Source organism: Perissodus microlepis, chromosome 4 (genome assembly GCF_051167445.1).
Source record: "Perissodus microlepis isolate ML-2025 ecotype Zambia chromosome 4, ASM5116744v1, whole genome shotgun sequence".
Taxonomy (NCBI): domain Eukaryota; kingdom Metazoa; phylum Chordata; class Actinopteri; order Cichliformes; family Cichlidae; genus Perissodus; species Perissodus microlepis.
In genome coordinates, this window is record NC_140464.1 from 14,156,254 (window position 1) to 14,175,686 (window position 19,433).

General features: G+C 40.4%; 2 protein-coding genes and 1 non-coding gene across 3 annotated transcripts; all 3 read right to left on the reverse strand.

The window, feature by feature from the left end:
- Positions 1–208: 208 nt before the first annotated feature.
- Positions 209–6,114, reverse strand: LOC146388559 (uncharacterized). The gene is made up of 2 exons (XM_084925935.1): positions 6,021–6,114; positions 209–5,875 (listed from the first exon to the last, which is right to left on the reverse strand). Exon 2 carries the CDS (start codon positions 5,795–5,797, stop codon positions 5,408–5,410), a length of 390 nt encoding a protein of 129 aa, XP_084782061.1. The 5' UTR covers positions 5,798–5,875; positions 6,021–6,114; the 3' UTR covers positions 209–5,407.
- A 2,753-nt stretch (positions 6,115–8,867) lies between these two features.
- tedc2 (tubulin epsilon and delta complex 2) lies at positions 8,868–14,704 on the reverse strand. Its single transcript, XM_084925936.1, has 9 exons — positions 14,225–14,704; positions 12,506–12,564; positions 11,775–12,369; positions 11,606–11,659; positions 11,427–11,505; positions 11,118–11,256; positions 10,718–10,813; positions 9,642–9,835; positions 8,868–9,537 (listed from the first exon to the last, which is right to left on the reverse strand). The coding sequence occupies exons 1-9, from the start codon at positions 14,326–14,328 to the stop codon at positions 9,388–9,390; spliced, it is 1,470 nt and encodes a 489-aa protein (XP_084782062.1). The 5' UTR covers positions 14,329–14,704; the 3' UTR covers positions 8,868–9,387.
- On the reverse strand, positions 13,893–13,966 carry trnat-agu (transfer RNA threonine (anticodon AGU)). The gene has a single exon. It is a non-coding gene; the product is annotated as a tRNA-Thr (tRNA).
- Positions 14,705–19,433: the final 4,729 nt, after the last annotated feature.

The window sequence follows — 19,433 nt, forward strand, 5'->3', positions numbered from 1 at the left end:
AATAAACTCAATAAAACATCATGAGATAAATCTCAATAGACATAAATAAGACCAACTGTATTAAAAAAAAAATGCAATACCCTGCTCAGCAAGAATAAGCAGGCTTTAATGTGTGTTTTAAAATGACTGAGAGTTTGTAATATGATATGTAATATGATTATATTTGTTTGCTAAAACAGAGATGTAACTAAAAGAAATTAGCGACTGGTTCAGCTTCTGAAGCAGCTGCCTTTAATTAGATGACACCCTGATTATAATTATGATTATTATATCCCCACTGTTATTTGCTATACTGTCTCAGTTCAATAGTATCTCTTCATTGCTTGTCTTTCTGAAAAGGGTCTTAAGGGAGCAGCGTAACCTCCCAAGAGTAATCATGTGTTCCTTTCAGGCTCTCTATTGATCCACACATCACCTGCTCATCCAATCTAATCATCACTAACAATAGCCAGTGCTCAACATTGCCTCTTCCACTCAGTAGGTTCCTTTAAATAAAAGAGGAAAATGCCTAAATAAGTTTACATGAAACTTTTATGTAATTCACAAAAGCATTAAGACAACACATCTTGGCGTTCTTCTTCTATAATCATGAGCTTACAAGTGTTTAAATTGCTCATTTGCTCATTCTTAGGCTATTTAAAACTGGAGGTGCAGGATGATCAAATTATCTTGTAGCGGAGTGACCTCAGAGAGGGCAGGGGCTGTAACATCCACAGCTAGATGCAGCAGTTTCCATAGAAACTCAGAGTAATCTTAACCGTTTTCTCAGTAAAACACAAAGTAACCAGGGAGAGGAGATCCGGTGGTGCTTTGAACCTTAACAAAAATAATTAAAGCTAAACAACCACGCTCAGTGTGCTCAGAAAACTGCAAGATCTGTCATTTTTATTGGTAGTAAAAAAGTTTATTTATATATGGGAAGTAAATGGGAGATGACTTCACATTTCAGTGACTTAATTTGCAAGCTTTATTGATGAGAAAAAGATTGCTACTATCTGTTTGTAATTTCCAGTGTTGATGATGCCCATACAGAAATACCTAAAACTAAGAACCAGCATTTAGTTTGTGTCACTGTTGGATTATTAAAGTATTCTCAAGTCTCTGAGTGATTAAGCCCAATGCCTTCTCGTCACATTTGTTTCTGTTGCAATAGCTACACACAGACTGCAGCTTAATGTCATTTTTCTTGTGATTTAATCTGACCGTCTGGCCAGGCATGTGTAATTTCATCTACAGTCTCCAAAACAGCTCCCATAATATCTGGAGATGAACTGAAATGTAACTCCCTCCTGCTACAAAGGTATTATGTGGAACCAGCCTTAGTCGCTGGCTAATTAAATACACCCGGATTTGTCTTTTGAACAGATGGTGTTGATCCGAAATTTGAATAAAGTATAAATAAAGTCATGGGACACCAGATGACTCTTTACTGTGTCAAATTGTGCTGTTTGCTTCTTTTTTTCTGTTTTGTATGTATTAAACTGAGTTTTATATAATTCAAAGTCTGATAAGGAGCCAAATAGTGCTGAATGTTTTGGTTTGAGGCCAAGTTCTGGATAAAAAGAGGTGGACGACTTGTTTCCGTCTGGTTTCCTGTAATCCGTGCTGACCCTAGCAATCCAGCTGACCACTTCCACCTCGTCTGCACTTTGCCCCTCAATGGCCTACCCACCCTTTTATCAAGACCTAAGCACTGTTCCCTCCACACCCACGCTTTCCCAGCTGTAATTTAATTTGATGAAATATGTTTATACCCAGGAATATAAAATTAATTCCTGCAGAACTGTGACTTAATAAAAAGTGAGAGTACTTGGCCTACTTTATTCTACTGCCAGTAGGTGGTGTCATTTATTCTGATTGATGTTGGCCAGTCTGTTTTCTTAACAACCAGATTCCTCATCCCCGGGTATCTGAACAAGTCATCCTAGCTGGCAGGGCAACACATGACAGCGCATCTAAATACAGCATCGAAATTTCAAGCGAAGGCTGTCAACTGAAGACAGGTTTTGCGTTTTGTGAAAAAACAGAGCGACGGTTGTAATTATTGCTCACACTGTTCGAAATAGAGCCAAAACAATGTTGGTCTACTTTGTATCCACTGTCCACTGTCCACTTGTCTTCTGTATTTTTAGCCCTGTCAGAGATTCTTCCAGATTGACCAGGACAGAGTTGAATGGTATGACGGTTCACACTATTCTGAATAACTTTCCAAAGCAAACAAGTACAAAGACATACAATGAATGCATAAAGGTTTGTTTGTTTGTTTTTTTTTACCTTTAGGCTATCACAAACAAAGGTGCTTATGTGACATTTGTTTAATACAGTGCTTACATGAACAATTCAAATTTACATATGAGTAGAAATATACAGTACAAATAGAAAAATAATTGTATATACAGCACCAAATATTAGTGGGCACACAAACCAACGTATTTTGTGTCACTCGCTGGAGTGACAAAAAGCATAGGCTGACAGCATGGCTGTCTTCTGGGAGAGGGACATTTTTCCCCGCAGCAGAGAGAGGTAGGTTTTCCCTTTAATCTTTCAGAAGGCAGAAGGGAAATCACTTCACATCTCCAAGAAACAAGAAACAATTTCTGGTCACCTTCCATCATTTTTTTTTGTTTTGTTTGTTTGTTTGTTTAGTGTCAATATACTGGCACGATATAGCTTTAAAATGAACAAGTACAACAATGCAGCCAAAGTGTACTACATATATAATGTGCATTATACAGAGGCGAGAGTATAAGCGTATACACGTTACCTATCTTGTTTTTGGCATCCTCTGTTTCCCACAGTAAACTGACGAATAACCATCTTTCTTTCCTCTGTGCCACCAAACATCCTTCTCTTCCACATCTGTGACAGGTCCACCACATCTGTCCACAACTCATGCCCATCATTGTTAGAGCAAACCCTAATCTGGGTGAACGGCTCTGATAGCAAAGCGAGACAGCCCGTGTAATGTAAATCTTAACTTGTCTTGATCAGAGGATACTAAAACAATGGCCCACCTATAAATACTTTTATGAGCTTTGTGCATTTGACATTTACCTTAAAAAAAATTATAAAGGCTTGCAGTATGCCGGTGTTCGCAAACACACTGATCTAAGGTTCAGAGAAGACTTATTCCTCTCCTATTCAATTTAAATTCTCGCCATGGATTCCAGTAATGCATCATGTTTCTCGACAATATTACTGCTTTGTTCAGGATGGCTGATCCTAATCTAACTGCTGGGGCAACTACTCACTGCCACATGTAGTGAAAGGAATGACTTCCCAGGTTCCTTGTTTTTCTCCATTACCTCCTAACTGTATTTCTCTTCCTTCATTAGCATGCAAGACAACATCTAAATGCACACTGAGCCGCAAAACATGTCAAAAGAAAAGGGGCCGACTCTTTGCAAGTGTACTGAGGTTGGGCAGGATGACAGATGCAGCCTTGAATTTGGCAAGTTGGCCTTCAAAAGGTCCTCGGTGGGATTGGCATTCGATGTTAACTGTTACCCTTGGGTATACAGACACATTTTCCTTAGTAAGCTTGACTAAACCAGTGGAGACAATCAATGCAACAGTGATCTATAGTAGCTCTCAAAGGTAAAGAAGTGTCACTAAAGTCCTTCGCGTGGAGACAAATTGTCTTCTCTGAAATTGCTATACATTGTATACATTGCACTAACTCCCTGCGGGAGTTACGTTTTGAACCTCATGTTACATTCAGTCACACAAAAGAGAATGATTAAGACAGAGTAAAATGCCATTGTTTATCTCATCCTGTGAGAAAGCACCTATTCACAGATGTGGCGCTGAGCGCAGCTACATTCACTCACTCTTTCTAAAAGAAAATGTGAAGGAAAAGGAAACCCCAGAGCCACTAAGAGCCTACCTATTACTCAATTTTCACTAGAGAACAGCCTTGTATCCTATTTTCACACAGGATTTTGCGACTCACTTTGAATCAACATTTTTTCCACAGCTGGGGGAAAAAATTAAAACAACCAATTCCTTTGGCACAGATAGATAAAGACTGCATGAATGTCTGCGGACTGTGAGGCTGTCGTGTAAGTGTGTGTCTTAATTTGAGCATAATAAGTCTGTCCACACATCTCCTGGGCTATACAACAATGGGAAATGAGTGTGATTAAGTCAGAAGCTGGCGATGTACAATGAGAAACAGATTTGAAGAGTCCTGTTGGGTAAAGAGAGAAAGCAAAGGGGGGTAACTCTTGGAGTGGGGGAATGTGGCAGAGCTTTTTTCCATGAGTGGTTGCTCAAGGCACCAAATGGGAGGGGCCCTAGGGGAGCAGGATCAGTCAAAGTGTCCCTGCCGTGGCATGTCCCCTAGGGCAGTGTCCTTCAATAATCCTGGACTCCTTTGTGTGGAGTTGAGGTGTCCCACAAAGACATAGGGCTGAGTGTAAATGCTCACTTATTGAAAAGAAAGGCAATTAAGTCAGTCATAATTAGGTCCCCAGTCCTTTGTAATGTGAAGCTGAAGCTACAAAAGGCCTTTCAGGGTATGTCGCTTTACTTAAAATGTTTTCTTGTTTGCCATGGACATGGCCATATGTGCAAATCTCTTTTTCCTTCGTTGTGAGGACAAAATTCCAAAAGTCTCTCAGTTGACCTGGATCTTAATTTGAGCACACACAAACACTTTGCACTCCTCCAGCAGGTCCTCTACCCTCTCCAACTGATCGTCCACACAGATGCCAGTAAGATCCAGCAGGACTCAAGTTCCAATCTCTCATTGCGCAAAAAAAGCCCCCAACACATTGCTGTAGTGTCACAGGACGAGTGAATGACGTTGGCCGCTGACGTGGGTGCGTTGCTTTTTCGGCCGGGTATCAGGTTGCCGTCTTTGGCCCGTTTGTGGCCTCTTGGAGAGTCACCTGTCCTGATACGAGGAATGCTGTGACTGACGTGCCTAGTGACGCCAGCACTGACTCCAGCAGCAGCTCTGCATAGCGTGTTAGGTGTCTGTGTGAGCTCCCGCTGTAACTGCTCGTGCGTAAGTCATCAAAGGCCTGTTAGTGTGTGTAAATATGCATGCAGTGTCCAATGCATATTTTGCACATCTCCTCGGAGGTTGTTTTGACACCGGACACCTGCTGTCTGATGATAAAAGAGCGTGTGAGGCACTGGTGATCTCTCATTGCCAATCCAAAAAAATCTGATGCAGACCTCACAGACTAAACAGATCTTCGGCGTCATGTTTATCTGTCCTTTGACTCTGATTTCTTGACCCAAGCTATCTCCAACATGATTTGAATTCAACTTTGTAACTTCGGAGAATGGAGGGATGTTGCATTGGGAGGTGAAGTGAAGAATTTCTAGCCAAACCTTGAGCTCCCAGCTCTAGGCATGTCTCTGCTTTCAAGTTCCTCTATCATACCCCTGTGTTCACTTACAGGGGACACTGCTCAGACGTGAATGAGCCCCCCTCTTTCTTTTTCCTTCTCTTCTTCTTGTGGACAGTCCAACAAGCAGTTGCCATCATTAACAGCAAAATACCCATGACGAGTAGCACAACTGACACCACTTTAGTCTGAGGCAGGTCATTATAAGTGTAGGTCACTCCTGTTCCTGCTACACCGATAACTACAGAGATGATTCCAAATGGAAAAATGCAGCGGTACCAGGACTTCTCCATTCCTCCAGTAGCCTGAGATAGACGCTCCAGAGAGGAGAGCACCTCGGGCACTTTGGCCCCACCAGTCTCTAGCGATTGACCCTCCTGCCCCAAGTTGGTCTGCGGCTGTGGTTGGCAAGCCAAATGGCCTGTTGTACAGCCCATCCTGACTGTGTGGGCTGGTGTATCCTGACAGGATCAGCAGCGTTGGCTTCTGGGATCCTACTTGTAGGTAGCTCTGGCCTGGAGAGACAGAACGAGACAAACTGAGGCGGAAAAAAGGAGAGGAAAGAGAAGGAGGTCTGTATGAGACCAAAGAAACGACTTGAGCAGGTATGGCTTGAGCATGTCCGATGAAATCTTCTAAAATCAGCTGAAATCCACTCACACTTTCCTCTTCTCTGCCTCCCTCTTTTGCTGTTTCTCTGTACACTGTTTGCCGGCTCTCTAGTAGCACATTGTACACTCTGCAGAACGTAGTGAGGGGCGCATATATATATAAAGGCTTAAGGAAAGAGGAGGAGCTAGGGAGGAAAAACTGGGAAGTCCAAGTGCTACGATTCGTTAGCTCATTGGTGACATCAAACACTGAAGTAGGGAGAACAGGGGTTGACGAAACACAGGAAGGGGGAGGGGAGGAGAGTTAACTGCTCTCTCTATTCTTCATGTTCCCATCACTGCCTCTCAAATGCAGCATCTTTGTTTTCCTGCAGTATAAAACGTGGGAACGCAGAAGCCTAGTGTTGACTTGAAATTAGACACGAATGGGAAATCCTTATTTATCTCTATGTTCACTGAAAAAAGAAAAGGGACATTCCCCATATAGATCGCTACCGCGATCTATTCATGGGAATCACACAGTCACAGTGATTCCATCCCCATCACGTCAACATGAGTCAGTCATCAATTTATAAATTGATGACTGTATATATATATATATATATATATATATATATATATATATATATATATATATATATATATATATATATATATATATATATATATATATATATATATATATATATATATATAGGGCCTCTATTAATGTAAATACAATGATGAACATATTGACTCATGGCAGAAATACTCATAAAAAAATACAGGCAGCCTCCACCTTCCCTCCCACACACACATGCACACACACGGCTGGAGCCAGTTCTTTCTGAATGGAAGGCAGCCTAGTAGTAGTTAATCCCCTTGAATGCTCGCTCTTCCACAAAAAAAAAAAAATTAAATAAAATCAATCTAGACACCTTTCATGTCCAACGTTTGCTAATCTTCCTCCTCCACATTTATAAAGCTACGTTTGTGAAGGACACACAAATCTGATTGTCTATATTATCTTCAGGCATTACTGGGTTTTCTACGACAGCATGTTAGCCTTTTAATGCTTCCAAGATTTTTTTTTTTATCAGCTCAACTTATTCTTGATAATATGATAATCAGAGATTTTACCAGAATAGAAAATACGTCATGCTCCCTTATAAATGCTAAACAGGCTTCCTTCTGTACAGGACAGCTGCTGTTAAGACCGTGTATGGGTTGTCTTGACAGAAAAATTCAACTTGACTGCCTGATCAGTGGGGGGAAATCAAAAAATATACCCTAATGTGGCCTAACTGATGACTACATTGACTTAACAATCTCGGCTGTAGCTCAATCAGCAACAGCTATTTAGAACAGCCAAAGAGAAATAAAAGAGGGGAAGTGAGGAATGTCTTTGTGAGGAGTGGGGGCGCAGGAGAAAAGAGACGTTCAAGCGCAATGGGCATTTGAAGGACAGAAGTGGATTCTTGGTAGCTCTGTTGGGTTTCTGGGGATTTGTGCTTGGACTCCAGTAAGCGATTAAAAGTGAGATGACTGGAGGAAGGAAAAAAAAAAAGAGTGGAAGCTCCAAAGTATTTGAACTTTTCCCCTCTGTAAGTGTGTGTATGCGTGGCATATGGCAGTAATTTCCATGAAGTTTCACCCACGGACAGTAAAGCTGTCTTGCATCTTCCATTATGTGTCACAAAGAGGCGTGAGAAAAATGGGATAAAGGCGTGAGACATGCATAACCTTGGGAGGACCGGGCCATGCTGGAAGAGTGGAAGAGCTCTGCTGGTGACAGGCAAAGCCAGGCAGCGGCTGATGCATGCAGGTTACAGGAAGGCTGAGCTGCATGAGCACCACTCCCACTAGGAACTATGTACAGTGTTGACCCAAGGATACTTCCATGCCTCCTTTTTTACCTCCCTCACACACATAGACAAACACAGATCTAAGACTATGTGAGGCCATAAACCAGCAGCACTCTGATCCAGTGCCCTGCAGATGACTGCAATCCAAAAGTAGTTGGACATTTCTGTGTGAACAGGTCTTGTAAACATGCAAATGTATTCTTCTTTGAACCCTGGAACAGACGCTCAAACCATCAGGCCCTTGTTGTTTTGGACTCATCCAGCCATCTGAGGCTGAAATACTCCTTTTTTTTTTATAATCATTTTTTTGTCCCTCTCCTCAGGGAAACATGCCATTTCCAGCTTGCAGCATGCTGCGATGCCAGGCACCCCCAAGCACATCATCTTTGTGACTCAGCCGGTTCTGGGTGTGCATGTCTCCCTGTTTGTGTGCGCGCGCATGAAGGGCCGGTGCAGCAGGGCTTCAACACCCACGTCCTGCTGCGAGAACCCAGCGCCACCTGTCGCCCAGTCTGGCACAGCCCCTGCCATCCACACGTCATCTGTGGGCACGAGCCTCTAAGGCTCCTCCAGGCGCTCCTGAATCTCACGTACAGCCTCATAGCACATTTGATCGTGAATACCATATCACAAAAACACAGTGATGGCCCCATATATGCGATCCAGCAGATGTATGTATGAAAGATTATGCTGGCTCAATATGGGTGATCAAAAACATATGGAAAAACAGTATGGAAGTGTGTGTGTGTGTGTGGTGGTGGTGGGGGGGGCACATTTCTTCTTTCTTTTTTATTTAAACACTGAAAATGAATGATATGAAGTGAAACACACAGGTAAACTTGTGAGGGCATCTTTGATTTAAATGTAATTTGGACTCTTTTTTTCTGTGAACTGAGTGCCACCTGCTGGCAAAATTCACCGAGTGAATATTACACTTCTGAGGCATCAGTTATGATGTGTCAGAATTTAGCAAAAAGGAAAAATTAGAAACAACGCAAACATATAATTTAACCTACAGATTACATCACAAATACACACACTTAAAGTCACTGTAATATTATGTATCTTTTATTACGTTACACTGATCAATGGTGATACTTAAAAATTGTGCCTGAGGCATTTATTCAGAAGCTGCGTTTAAGAGACAGGATTAATGATCACAGTTTTATACAGTTGTGACATGACATGAGACACTGACATAACACAGCGATGCCACTATTAAAAAACAGATTCTTTAAAATAATCATTCGTGATGTTTCAGTTACCATTTTACTAGGTACACCTGTTTATCCATCCATTAATATTTCCATGATATCTTTAGGATCACGAGGTGTAACACAGAGCATCGAACCCCTCCAGCTGAACCTCCTGAACCACAGCTGCCCTCTGAGGCTGTTCACTCAATTCAGTTCCCCCCTTTGTTTTTTTTAACCATGTCCTTGTTTTGACTATGTCAGAGGGGTTTGATTTCATCAGTGTTGCACCAGATTGCAGCATACCACGAGGCCTTTAATGTATTCATACCTGTTTCTAAGCTTACAAACCTATAAGTCTGTTTAATGTGCTCATTAGTTATGCAGGCTCAGAGTCCAGGACTATAGCTGGGAAACGTTCCCCTCCTTCACCCAGCAGGGAGTACATGTCTCTGAGTACACTGGGGCTCAGACATTCAGGCCCAGGTACGACAGCCGAAAACTGAGGGGACAGGGTGTCCAACAGAGCCTGTGGGACAGCAGAAAAGACTGTCAGCCAGTTACTGGCTTCTACTAAAAAAGAACATGCAGGTATGTAAAACTCACGAGGTGCTTTCAGAACACGTCACCTACCTGTTCAAGATCAACCTCTTGTTGCAGCAATGCCACCCTCATCCGCAGCTGCTCAAGCTCTTGCAGCTCTGCCTCTGTTGCATATGTTATAGTCAGGGGCAGGGGTGAAGTTATCCCATCTCCCTGCACACCATTTGCCCCAGAGGGGCAAAAACAACCTCCCTCTGGCCTCCATCGATCCCATGCTTTCCACTCTGACGGAAAAAAAGGTTATTTTTAGAGCGCGAGCAACCATACCCCTAAAACTTTTTTCTTTCTGCTCTGTTGCCTCAGCTTTAAATAGCTAGGCCCTTGCTTAGTGGCATCAGGACAGACAGCTTTAAAACCCCATCGTCATGGGGACGAGGGGGTGAGGTGGGTCTGTTGAGGCCAAGGAAAGGACTGAGCTGGCGCTGAGGGTTCACGGCAGCTCTGCTTTCATTTTCCATACGCCAAGATGGAGAGGCTCCATTAGCTCATTAGCACGCTGCACTCACCATAATCATTTTCTAAATGCTGTTAAAAAGCAATAAAAGATAATTCCCTCCCTGGATATTACAACGCGGTGAAATAAAAATACTAACGTGAGATGCTAGATTGGATGACACCAGATGTGTGGACCTATTCATTACTGGAAACTTCTCTGACACACTGGATTTAGTTGCTACTTGTGCTACATTGGTGCTTTAACGAGTAAACATCAATAAATCTTTGTGAAGGTGTGAATGGAAAATCTCTCGTCATTCAGGTTCTTTATAACTGCATCAGTGGAGGAAATGGAAATGCTGCTGTGCTGCATATTGTAGGTACAGACTCAAACTGGGATGCCCATAGACGATGACCCACATGGAAAAGAAATAGCAAAATGTATGTAACACTGGTTAAACACAGCCAAAAACCATGTCATGATGTCTCCACCAGCATCTCCTTTAGGAAAGTCAGTGCAAAGGAATAAATATTTTTGATAAGGTGTCTTCCAGCTAATGACCACCTGTCTACAATCAAAGATCAATGATCTGCAATTAATGCTGGAGAAACAATTATTTTACAGAAAGGTTTATGATGTTTATTATGCTGCGTACAAACAGGATTCTTACCTTGTTTCACTTGATCTGCAAAATTCTTGAGCTCAGCTGCTGTAAGCTGCAACCTTTCCAGCGACATACAGGAATCATACTTGTCGCCTGTACTAACTGTAAGAAAGCACATTAAAAAAAGAGAGTTATAATAGAAGCTTACTGAGAAGCAAGTGGAGTTGCATTAAAAGTGTGTTTACAGTCACTCTTAGCGCATGAAAGTTGTTACAATTATAGAAAAATGTCAACTTCCTGATGGTTCCTGGCAAAGGAAAGTCTTGATTTGTATATACTGTGCATCAGTCGAAATAGCTCACACAGTCACTTCCTGCCAACTCCCATATTGTTATTTTGTCACCCACTGACTTATGGAATCAGTCGTTTCATTTCTCCCGAATTCACATAAAAGCTTCTCTATTACCCAGTCTTAATGTTATCTCTGGCATCTGTTTGGTTAGAGGCTCCCCGCAGAGCTGTTTCAAGTCTTGAGCTTGTTGAATCAACCTGTCCAGCAGAGCCCTGGTCTCATACGGGCTGCCAAATGGCCAATTCCTGGGAAACTAAACAAAGCAAAGGAAAAATGGTGTACAATGAAACACAGGGGTTGTTTAGAGAAATTAATGTATATTAGCTAGAATTTCTCATTAATACACTTGGCTGATTTTCTAAATTAGAGCATAAATTCCAGTTTAACATGATATCATGGCTGACCCCAGCTGATCCATTTTACCGTAGCTCTCATTCTCTCCATGAAGTGACTCCTCCCAGGCCCAGGGTTCGTCTGTAGGGCAACGGCTTTATCCCACAGTCTGAAGATAATGTACAGAAGGAAACTTTGTGAATAAAGGAAAAATGTACAAAGAGGAATTTTGTTTTTATATTTTTTGCATTACAATGCATTGTAGGCACCTGCTCTGCTTGCTCTTTAAAGATTTCCATTTTGTTGTTTGCTCAGAAAATATCCTGCTGAAGCAAAGTCAAACAGAATGATTATAATATTACAGAACATGTTTTTGGTTTTTTTTTGGTTTTTTTACAAAGCATGGTTGTTTTCATAGTGTAATTCTAAAAAACATGCCCATTCTGTTGAGGGAAACTGCATGCTCCTGGTTCATTTGTTTGTGAAGAGGACACTACGTTATTTGAAGAATTTGCAGCGACAGGCGCAGCTTTCCTCAGGTCATCACCACTCGACATATTGCTTCTGATAGTCTTGTTTTTAGAGAGCAAGCTTGTGATGTGATCAGGAGAGACAGACGGCACGACAGCCTGCTGCAGTTTCCTAGAAGCCTGGTGATACAAAGCACCAGCTGATGAGGCAGGATGGTTTTGGATCGTGTTTCTATTATCTGTTCTTTTGGTCTGTCCGGGGTCGGTGCTAGCTAAAGGTCCCGAGGCTAGTGAGGAGCATACTGATAATCCAGGCCGTCCGTACCCTTTTCTGTCAAGGCTGGCAGATTTAGTGGATGACCTTATCGTTCTTTGGCTTCCTCTAGATGCTGCAGATGAATGTGTGATATCCACAGGCCTAGCACCTAAAGTCCCTGTTTCCTTTCCAGGTTTGTGTATTTTGGATTCTTTTTTAGAAGGTTCTGAGCTGGTGCGCACACGGAGGGCTTTCTCTAGAGCCTTCTCAAGCAGTTCTATGTCTTCCTTATCACATGGGGAGACACCTGTTTATGAAAATAGCAACATGCAAACATGTGGTTACTACTTGGCAAGAGAAAAGAAATGTAAATAAACAAATAGGCTATTTTTTTTTTAACTATCAGCATCTTGACAGACAAATAAAAGCTATTTTTTAACTACCTGTAGGAGCAGCACCTGCCAATTCGGTTTCCTCAAAGCTCACCTCGGGTTGGGGTGTTCTGTGGGAAAATACTTCATGTGAACACACACTAAAATTAAAATAAAAGTTTTAAAGTCTTTAAACATTCCAGGACAAAAATCATGTGACACAACAGATGAGCATCAGCCACTGCAGTTTTTAAATGTCATTTCATTTGCAGAAAGGCCGCTGGCAGTCAGAATGGATGCTTCATTCATACAGTATATTGCATTGGTGATCTCTGGCAGACATAACTGCTTAATGATGAAACACACTGTTAAAAAAATAGAAGTCCTAGTGTATCTAGGTATGTGAAACTCTCCGAATCTAGTGTAATAGTGCACAAAATTAAAGAGGTTTTATGTCAAATATGACTTTATATTATTCACTTAATTTCCATATGTCTTACTGGCTTTAGGTGTAGGGAAACACACATGGAAAAGAAATAGGAAAAACTTATAAAAGACTTGCATCAGCTTTAGCTTGCTTCATATAGTGAATCATATAAGGCTTATATGATTTACTCATGAAAGTGGCCACTTTCTCATTACTTTCATATATTTTTTTACGAAGTATCCAAAACATACAAGTTCCATTTATATAATTTTTCAAGGGATCTTATATTTGTTTTCACTCTTGTATGCTTTTCAAACAAGTTTCACACAAGACAGATACAAACTTTATAAGATTTATATATATCTTTTCCATATGGGAATATTAATATTCATTACACAAAAAAGGCATACAAATGATAACAAACCATATTGCGAGTCAACAAAGCCATTATTTAGTCAGTACATTATGATATAATTCAAAGCAAACAATCAACAATTACCGCTTGATATCCAGATGCTGTTTAAAATGAAAGATGACATACACTGATTAAGATTAAGTGATATTTTTGAAAAACAAAAGATTGGGCCAGTATAAAATTTTGTGTAGCTGTTATGGGGATATTTTTAAACATAAATAAATTAAGATGTGCCGCTCACTGAAACCATTGTACAGAAATAGCATATTTATCCTGTATTGTCATAAAGGTTTAGTGCGGAGATGCTTCAGATGCTTACAGCTCATCTGTAGATGGAATTGACATAAATTGTTTATTGTTTCTTATTTCTTATCTCATTACTTAATATTTATTTTGTCGTTATTCTGAATGAAATGAGTTTAAATATGTAGTTGATTTGATATGCGTTGTTGTATCAGGGGCAGGTGTCATATAAGCTCATTTACAACAGTAAATAAGTCATGAACTCATTTAGTGTTCTTGAATAGTGCAACAAAACTAAAGAAAAATCAACCAACACACATTTTGAGATATTGTAGAGTAGCTATTACACACACATAGCCGTCTCGTGTAGCAAAAGGCACTGCTGGGATTCGAACCCAGGATCTCCTGTTTACTAGACAGGCGCTTTAACCAACTAAGCCACAGCGCCGGATGGTTAACCACATCTGTATACAGCCTACGTATAGAGTCACTCAACTACCGAAGGGTTCCCCTACAGATTACTACAAGTGGCACACAAACACCACAATACTTTGGACCTATGTAACTTAAGAGGATTTTTTCATAAATGTTTATAGAGAGTCAAAAATCCAGGATACAAACTTCAGACATCGCAGAAAGTAGATTTGTTTTTAAATTTGTTATAAGAAAAGAACAGCTTGGGGAAAAAACTCAAGCGTGTACTTACAGGCTCTTTAATAATTCTCTGTAGAGTTGAATGCGGTGATTAACCTTAGCTTGTTCCACTTTGCATGACCTGACAGCTTCCTCGACTGCGCACAGCAGCGACATGATCGTGTCTGGATGTATAGCGGTGGTGACCTTCTCTGCCACGACAACACGAAAAACAAAACGCTCACGTACTTGTTTAACACTGATTAATGACTTATTAGAAACAGTAAGACTTAGTCAAAGAGTGCAGAATACGTCGTTGTTAGATCCTCTTTATAATGAAAGCTTTTTTGTACAGACCCGCGAAACGCTCGAACCCGACGGATGCGGAAGTCACATTTCTCCCCCTCTGACTAAAGAAGGTCACCGATTAGTAAATATTCAGTAGGTAATCAATGCGATGAAACCTAAGTGACTTTAGGTGAATAGCTAAAGTTTTTTTTATATATAAACCTGTCAGGCAGAAAAAGAAACTTCGAGCATTTGTAGAAACAACGGACTCGCTACTTCTCGCGAGAAGTGTGATGGTTACCAGGGACGCTGTTGTCATCTATACTGCCTATTAGATTATTGAATTCTTTATTACCACGTTTCTATTCAACAGTACTCACCCAGTCTTAATTTCTCATTTGGTACTCATACAGTTGACTCATAAACATGTCATAATATAAAAATTACAAAAAAAGTTACAAAAATTAAGAACACTGCTGATTATTTTTGATAACCACAACAATTAAACGTTCCAGTAACATTCCCAAGTAACCTGCTTACACTTACAGCTGTCAGTCTGAGTGAGCCTCGTGAGAAATGTCTGGAAAGCAGGTGTAAACAGAGGCAGATTATGAGTAACTCTTGGATAATTTGCTGCTTATGAAGTAAAAATACACACACGAGCCCTCAGAACTGAGACATTAAGCACAATCAGATGTTGTTGGAGCCAATAATTCCTCTCATAAAACGTTTATCAAGCTTTGGTGGATTTCATTTATATTTACCAGGTTTTCAGTATTGCGCGTTCTGGTGTAAGGGCATGAATGTCATTACTTGTTTAATTTTTGTTAGTCTATAATACACAATCTTTTGCCACTTTATTAGGTAGAAATATTGTATCAGTGGATGCTTGTGGTGGTGGTTTAATGCTGTGGGACTCATTGAAAGTCTCATTAAAAATCTCTTTCAAGAGAGTCATGGCCAAGAGTGCGATTAGAAATGAGAACATAACACAAAACAATATAATAAGTAAGTAAAGAAAGAAATGAAACTGACATTCAGTACAAGTGAACACAAATATGTGAGTCATATGCAATAACACATCAAGAGCAACATCAAAAACAGTCACACTGACCAAAAGAGCTACTTTCTCACTCCTTTTAAATGGACTTAAACTCCCCCACTGTAACCAGTTCCGGAAATTTCAGGTCCAAGTGAAGATTATTCCAAACGTTTTCCTGCTCTGACTCTGGGGGCAAACATTTAAAATATTGTGAGAACATATACTGTACTACTTGTATTTTTTGCGCACATAAATATTCACAAATAACAAGGCATTAGCCCAAGCAAAAAGTTATATACAAAAACCAACTAATGAGGAAGTCTCCAGATGTACAGAGATACCTATTTAGCACCAGTATACAGAGAACTTTGATGTGCCAGATTTCCATGGCCTGCAGTAAAACATACAGCACAATGGTAGATGGTATCCAACCTCTTTAGGTACTGGCCACATGAATTCATAAAGAGAAGATTGCCGTAATCCAATAAAGGAACAAAAACGTTGCATATATCAAGTGTTTCCTCAAGTGGAGTGACAAACATTTAAAGATGTGACCTTTAAATGATAAATTCTGACCTATAATGATGCCTAAATACTTTTGTGGCCATTTCAATTTCAGCTCCTTCAGTGGTTTTGATTTCAGGAAGTCTGAGCCCTTTAGTACCAACTGAACCTAAGTATTATTTCTGTGGCATCCATTTATGGCCGCCATCCTCTGATGGTTGCTTCCAGCAGGATAATGCACCAAGTAATAAAGCTCGAATCATCTCAAGCTGGTTTGTTGACCATGACAGGGAGGTCATTGTCTTAAAAAGCTATCCACGGTCACCAAATCTAGTCCAATAGGGCACCTCTGGGATGCGGCTCTATTCACATCACAGATGGGCAGCCAATCAATCTGCAGCAATCTGATGCTATCATGTCAACATAAACAAAAATCTCTGAGGAATGTTTCCAGCACCATGATGAATCTATGACTTAAAGAATTAAGGTATAATTAAGGTTCTTAAGGCTAAAAGAAGGTCTAACCTGGTACTAGCAAGATGTACCTAGTGAAGGGGCTGGTGAGCATATATCTGCTACACCAATACAATATCCCCAGCAATAGAAAAATGAAGAGAAACTTCCAGGAATAGACACTACTTTAAATTCATTTATTGCCCTTGTTTGACAGTTATTGTTGCCACTTTACCAATTAGACTGAGGAAACTCAGTGAATTTAATTGAACTTTAAAAAGACGCTCATTAGTTTGTAAGTCAAACTTTTTAATAGAGGTCCTAATGAGTGAAAGGAATGGGCTTTTTCTTTTGATTTGATTGACATGTCTTCTTGGTGCGCACCACATTGTTTTTCTTGCTTTTAAAAGCCTGCACTTGATGTTCCCAGCATGACATTTCACTTTCCGATTAAGTCATGCTCATTTAAATCCCAACAGTTGTGTTATTCTTTTTCTATACTGATCCCAAATTAAGGGGCTTCACACTTCTCTTCATTAGCAGGCAGTTCGCCTCGTTAACGCAGGGAAGGAACTAAGAAACCTAATGATAACTGACAAAGTACGTCCTCATCAAAGAAGGCCATTTTTACTTATTTTTCCCCCACTTATGTCATTGACATGTGAAGCAATGCAGATGTAATGTTTCATTTTTCTGTATTGTTGCCATTTTTAGGACAAACTTAGTAAGTTTTTTAATGAGTGGCAGCCATTTTTAGATCATGCATTAAAACAAATTCCTCTTTGATCGATAATTCAGTCTACCACCCTAGCATTTCATTTTTGTATCTTGCCAGTGTTGAAGTAGGATCTTTGTTGATGCAGTGTGATTTTTTGCCTTATGTTTTTTTTTTTTTGCCCTTGCTGTTGTGTTGTCTGTTTTGTTTTGTTTTCTTTATATCAAAAATCTTAATAAACATATTTTCAATAAATAAATAAATAAATAAAAATCAGATCCCAGCAGGTACCATGTCAGATAGTGGTAGGGTAAAATGGACTGCGTGCTATATCTCAACCACAAAGGGAATGCACAGGAAAGCAGAGTAGCAAACAAAACTAAGTAGCCGTGAAACAGACTGACAGACTTATCCAGCTGTCAGTGTAAAGAAATGTTATGTTTTGTGTGGAAAAATCAGCTTTAAAGCTAACATTTCTTCTTTTAAACCGATCCCCCCCCTCCGCTCTGAACGGTATCAGTAGCTCAAAAGCACTTCCCAAAGCAATTTCATCTAATGGCAACAGCTTTGTGGCCCCATTGCAGGGAAGTGAATCATCTTGTTATCCTCCCCACCAGGCTCCTGTGGCTCAGCAGCAGAATGAGGGGGAGAGGCACTCAACTGCCCCCCTGCCAGCTACACATCTGACAATGCAGCCGGCTTGCCAGACTAATATTAGGCTCTGACAATCACATTTGCACAAAAGCATACACACACGTACGTGCCCTCACAGCTACAACATGCAAGTGGGCTTTTAGCCCTTTACTAATGGATCAATCTTCCAGGCAACATTAACAGCCACTTTGTATATATGCATGATGAGTATACACGAAACATCTATGCACAAAAACACCCAAAACGTCATTATCACACTTGGATCTGTTACTGACTGGCATGATCCAGTCAGTCACAGATTGAAGAGGGGGAAGAGGGTGAGGCCCTCATGTTAAAGTTCATCTATGGAACAAATGTGTTTGGGACAAGCAGTTGTACCCTCACAGAAAACCATTATGATTTTACCAGTGTATGAGGCCAGTGTTTTATTCAAAAGCCTTGAATTCATAGGTGCATCACCTGAAGCGCCAATAAGGAAGAACATTGAATTGTTCCCACGTCAGATTAGTGGATATTGTGCAGCAAGTCCTGTGAAACTAGAGAACAGCTTGGGTAAAATGGGCACATCACTGAACATCAGCTGATGAGATGATTTAAAAACACTGCCATAAACAATGCCATTACAAGGATAATTGCTGTCAAACCCAGTGATGGTTTTATCAGATTATGTAACTTGCAATTACTTAATTATGGCCTGATAGAGAGCTACAGATGGTTTTACTAAAATCACGTCCTGATTTGCAAATGGTGTTGCAATTTAAAATGTATTAAAATGAGCATCCATTAAAACTTGATGGACTACTTTATCTTTTATTCATTCCCAAAGGAACAGTAACAGCAGTAATTGTTGACAAACCATTGCATTTATTTGGTATGAAGGCCATCTTGTGGTTATTCTCTTGTAGCCTTTTGATTTGGTCTTGATTTTCTTTCTAGGTTCCAATTTCTGTCATTTAGGACTTGTGATGTGTCACATACTATATCTAGCTGTAGAAAAGATTATCCCTAATGTGAAATGACATGCAAACCAGCATGTTTGGTATTCATTACCATGAAAAATTTCCTTGAGGAATAGTATGAACAATGATTTTGCCAGGTGCTGGAGATTGCCTTCTGATGAATCTATATCTTCAACATTTGCAGCAAAATGTTGGAGATTTTCTATCCTGGTGACACCTACAGGATGATCAGGCTGGCTCTGGGATTTGCTGTTATCCTGACCACTTTCTTCATCATTTACTGGACAGCAGCAGAGCACTTGTCTAACAGACTGATTCAGCTCTGACAGTAAATCTTTCATACCTCACGCAATAGCTCTCTACAGTTAACACATCTGTCTGGCAAGGCATCACCTCATGCTAACAGTTTATTTCAAGACTGTGCTGTCAAAACACCTTACACTCTTACACTTACCCACTGTATGTCCTCTGATTTTTGCTATGCTGCTTTACTACAGTCAGTAAGCTAGTTTAAATTCTTCTCTTTGACATGTTTTACTTAGCTGTACATTATTATTTCATGCTTTTTTCCCACCTACATCAGACTGACAACCTGTCCTGAATGTACCCTGGCTCTTGGATAGTCCCCAGCCCTCAATGCACCTGAAGTGGATAAGTTGAAGAAAGA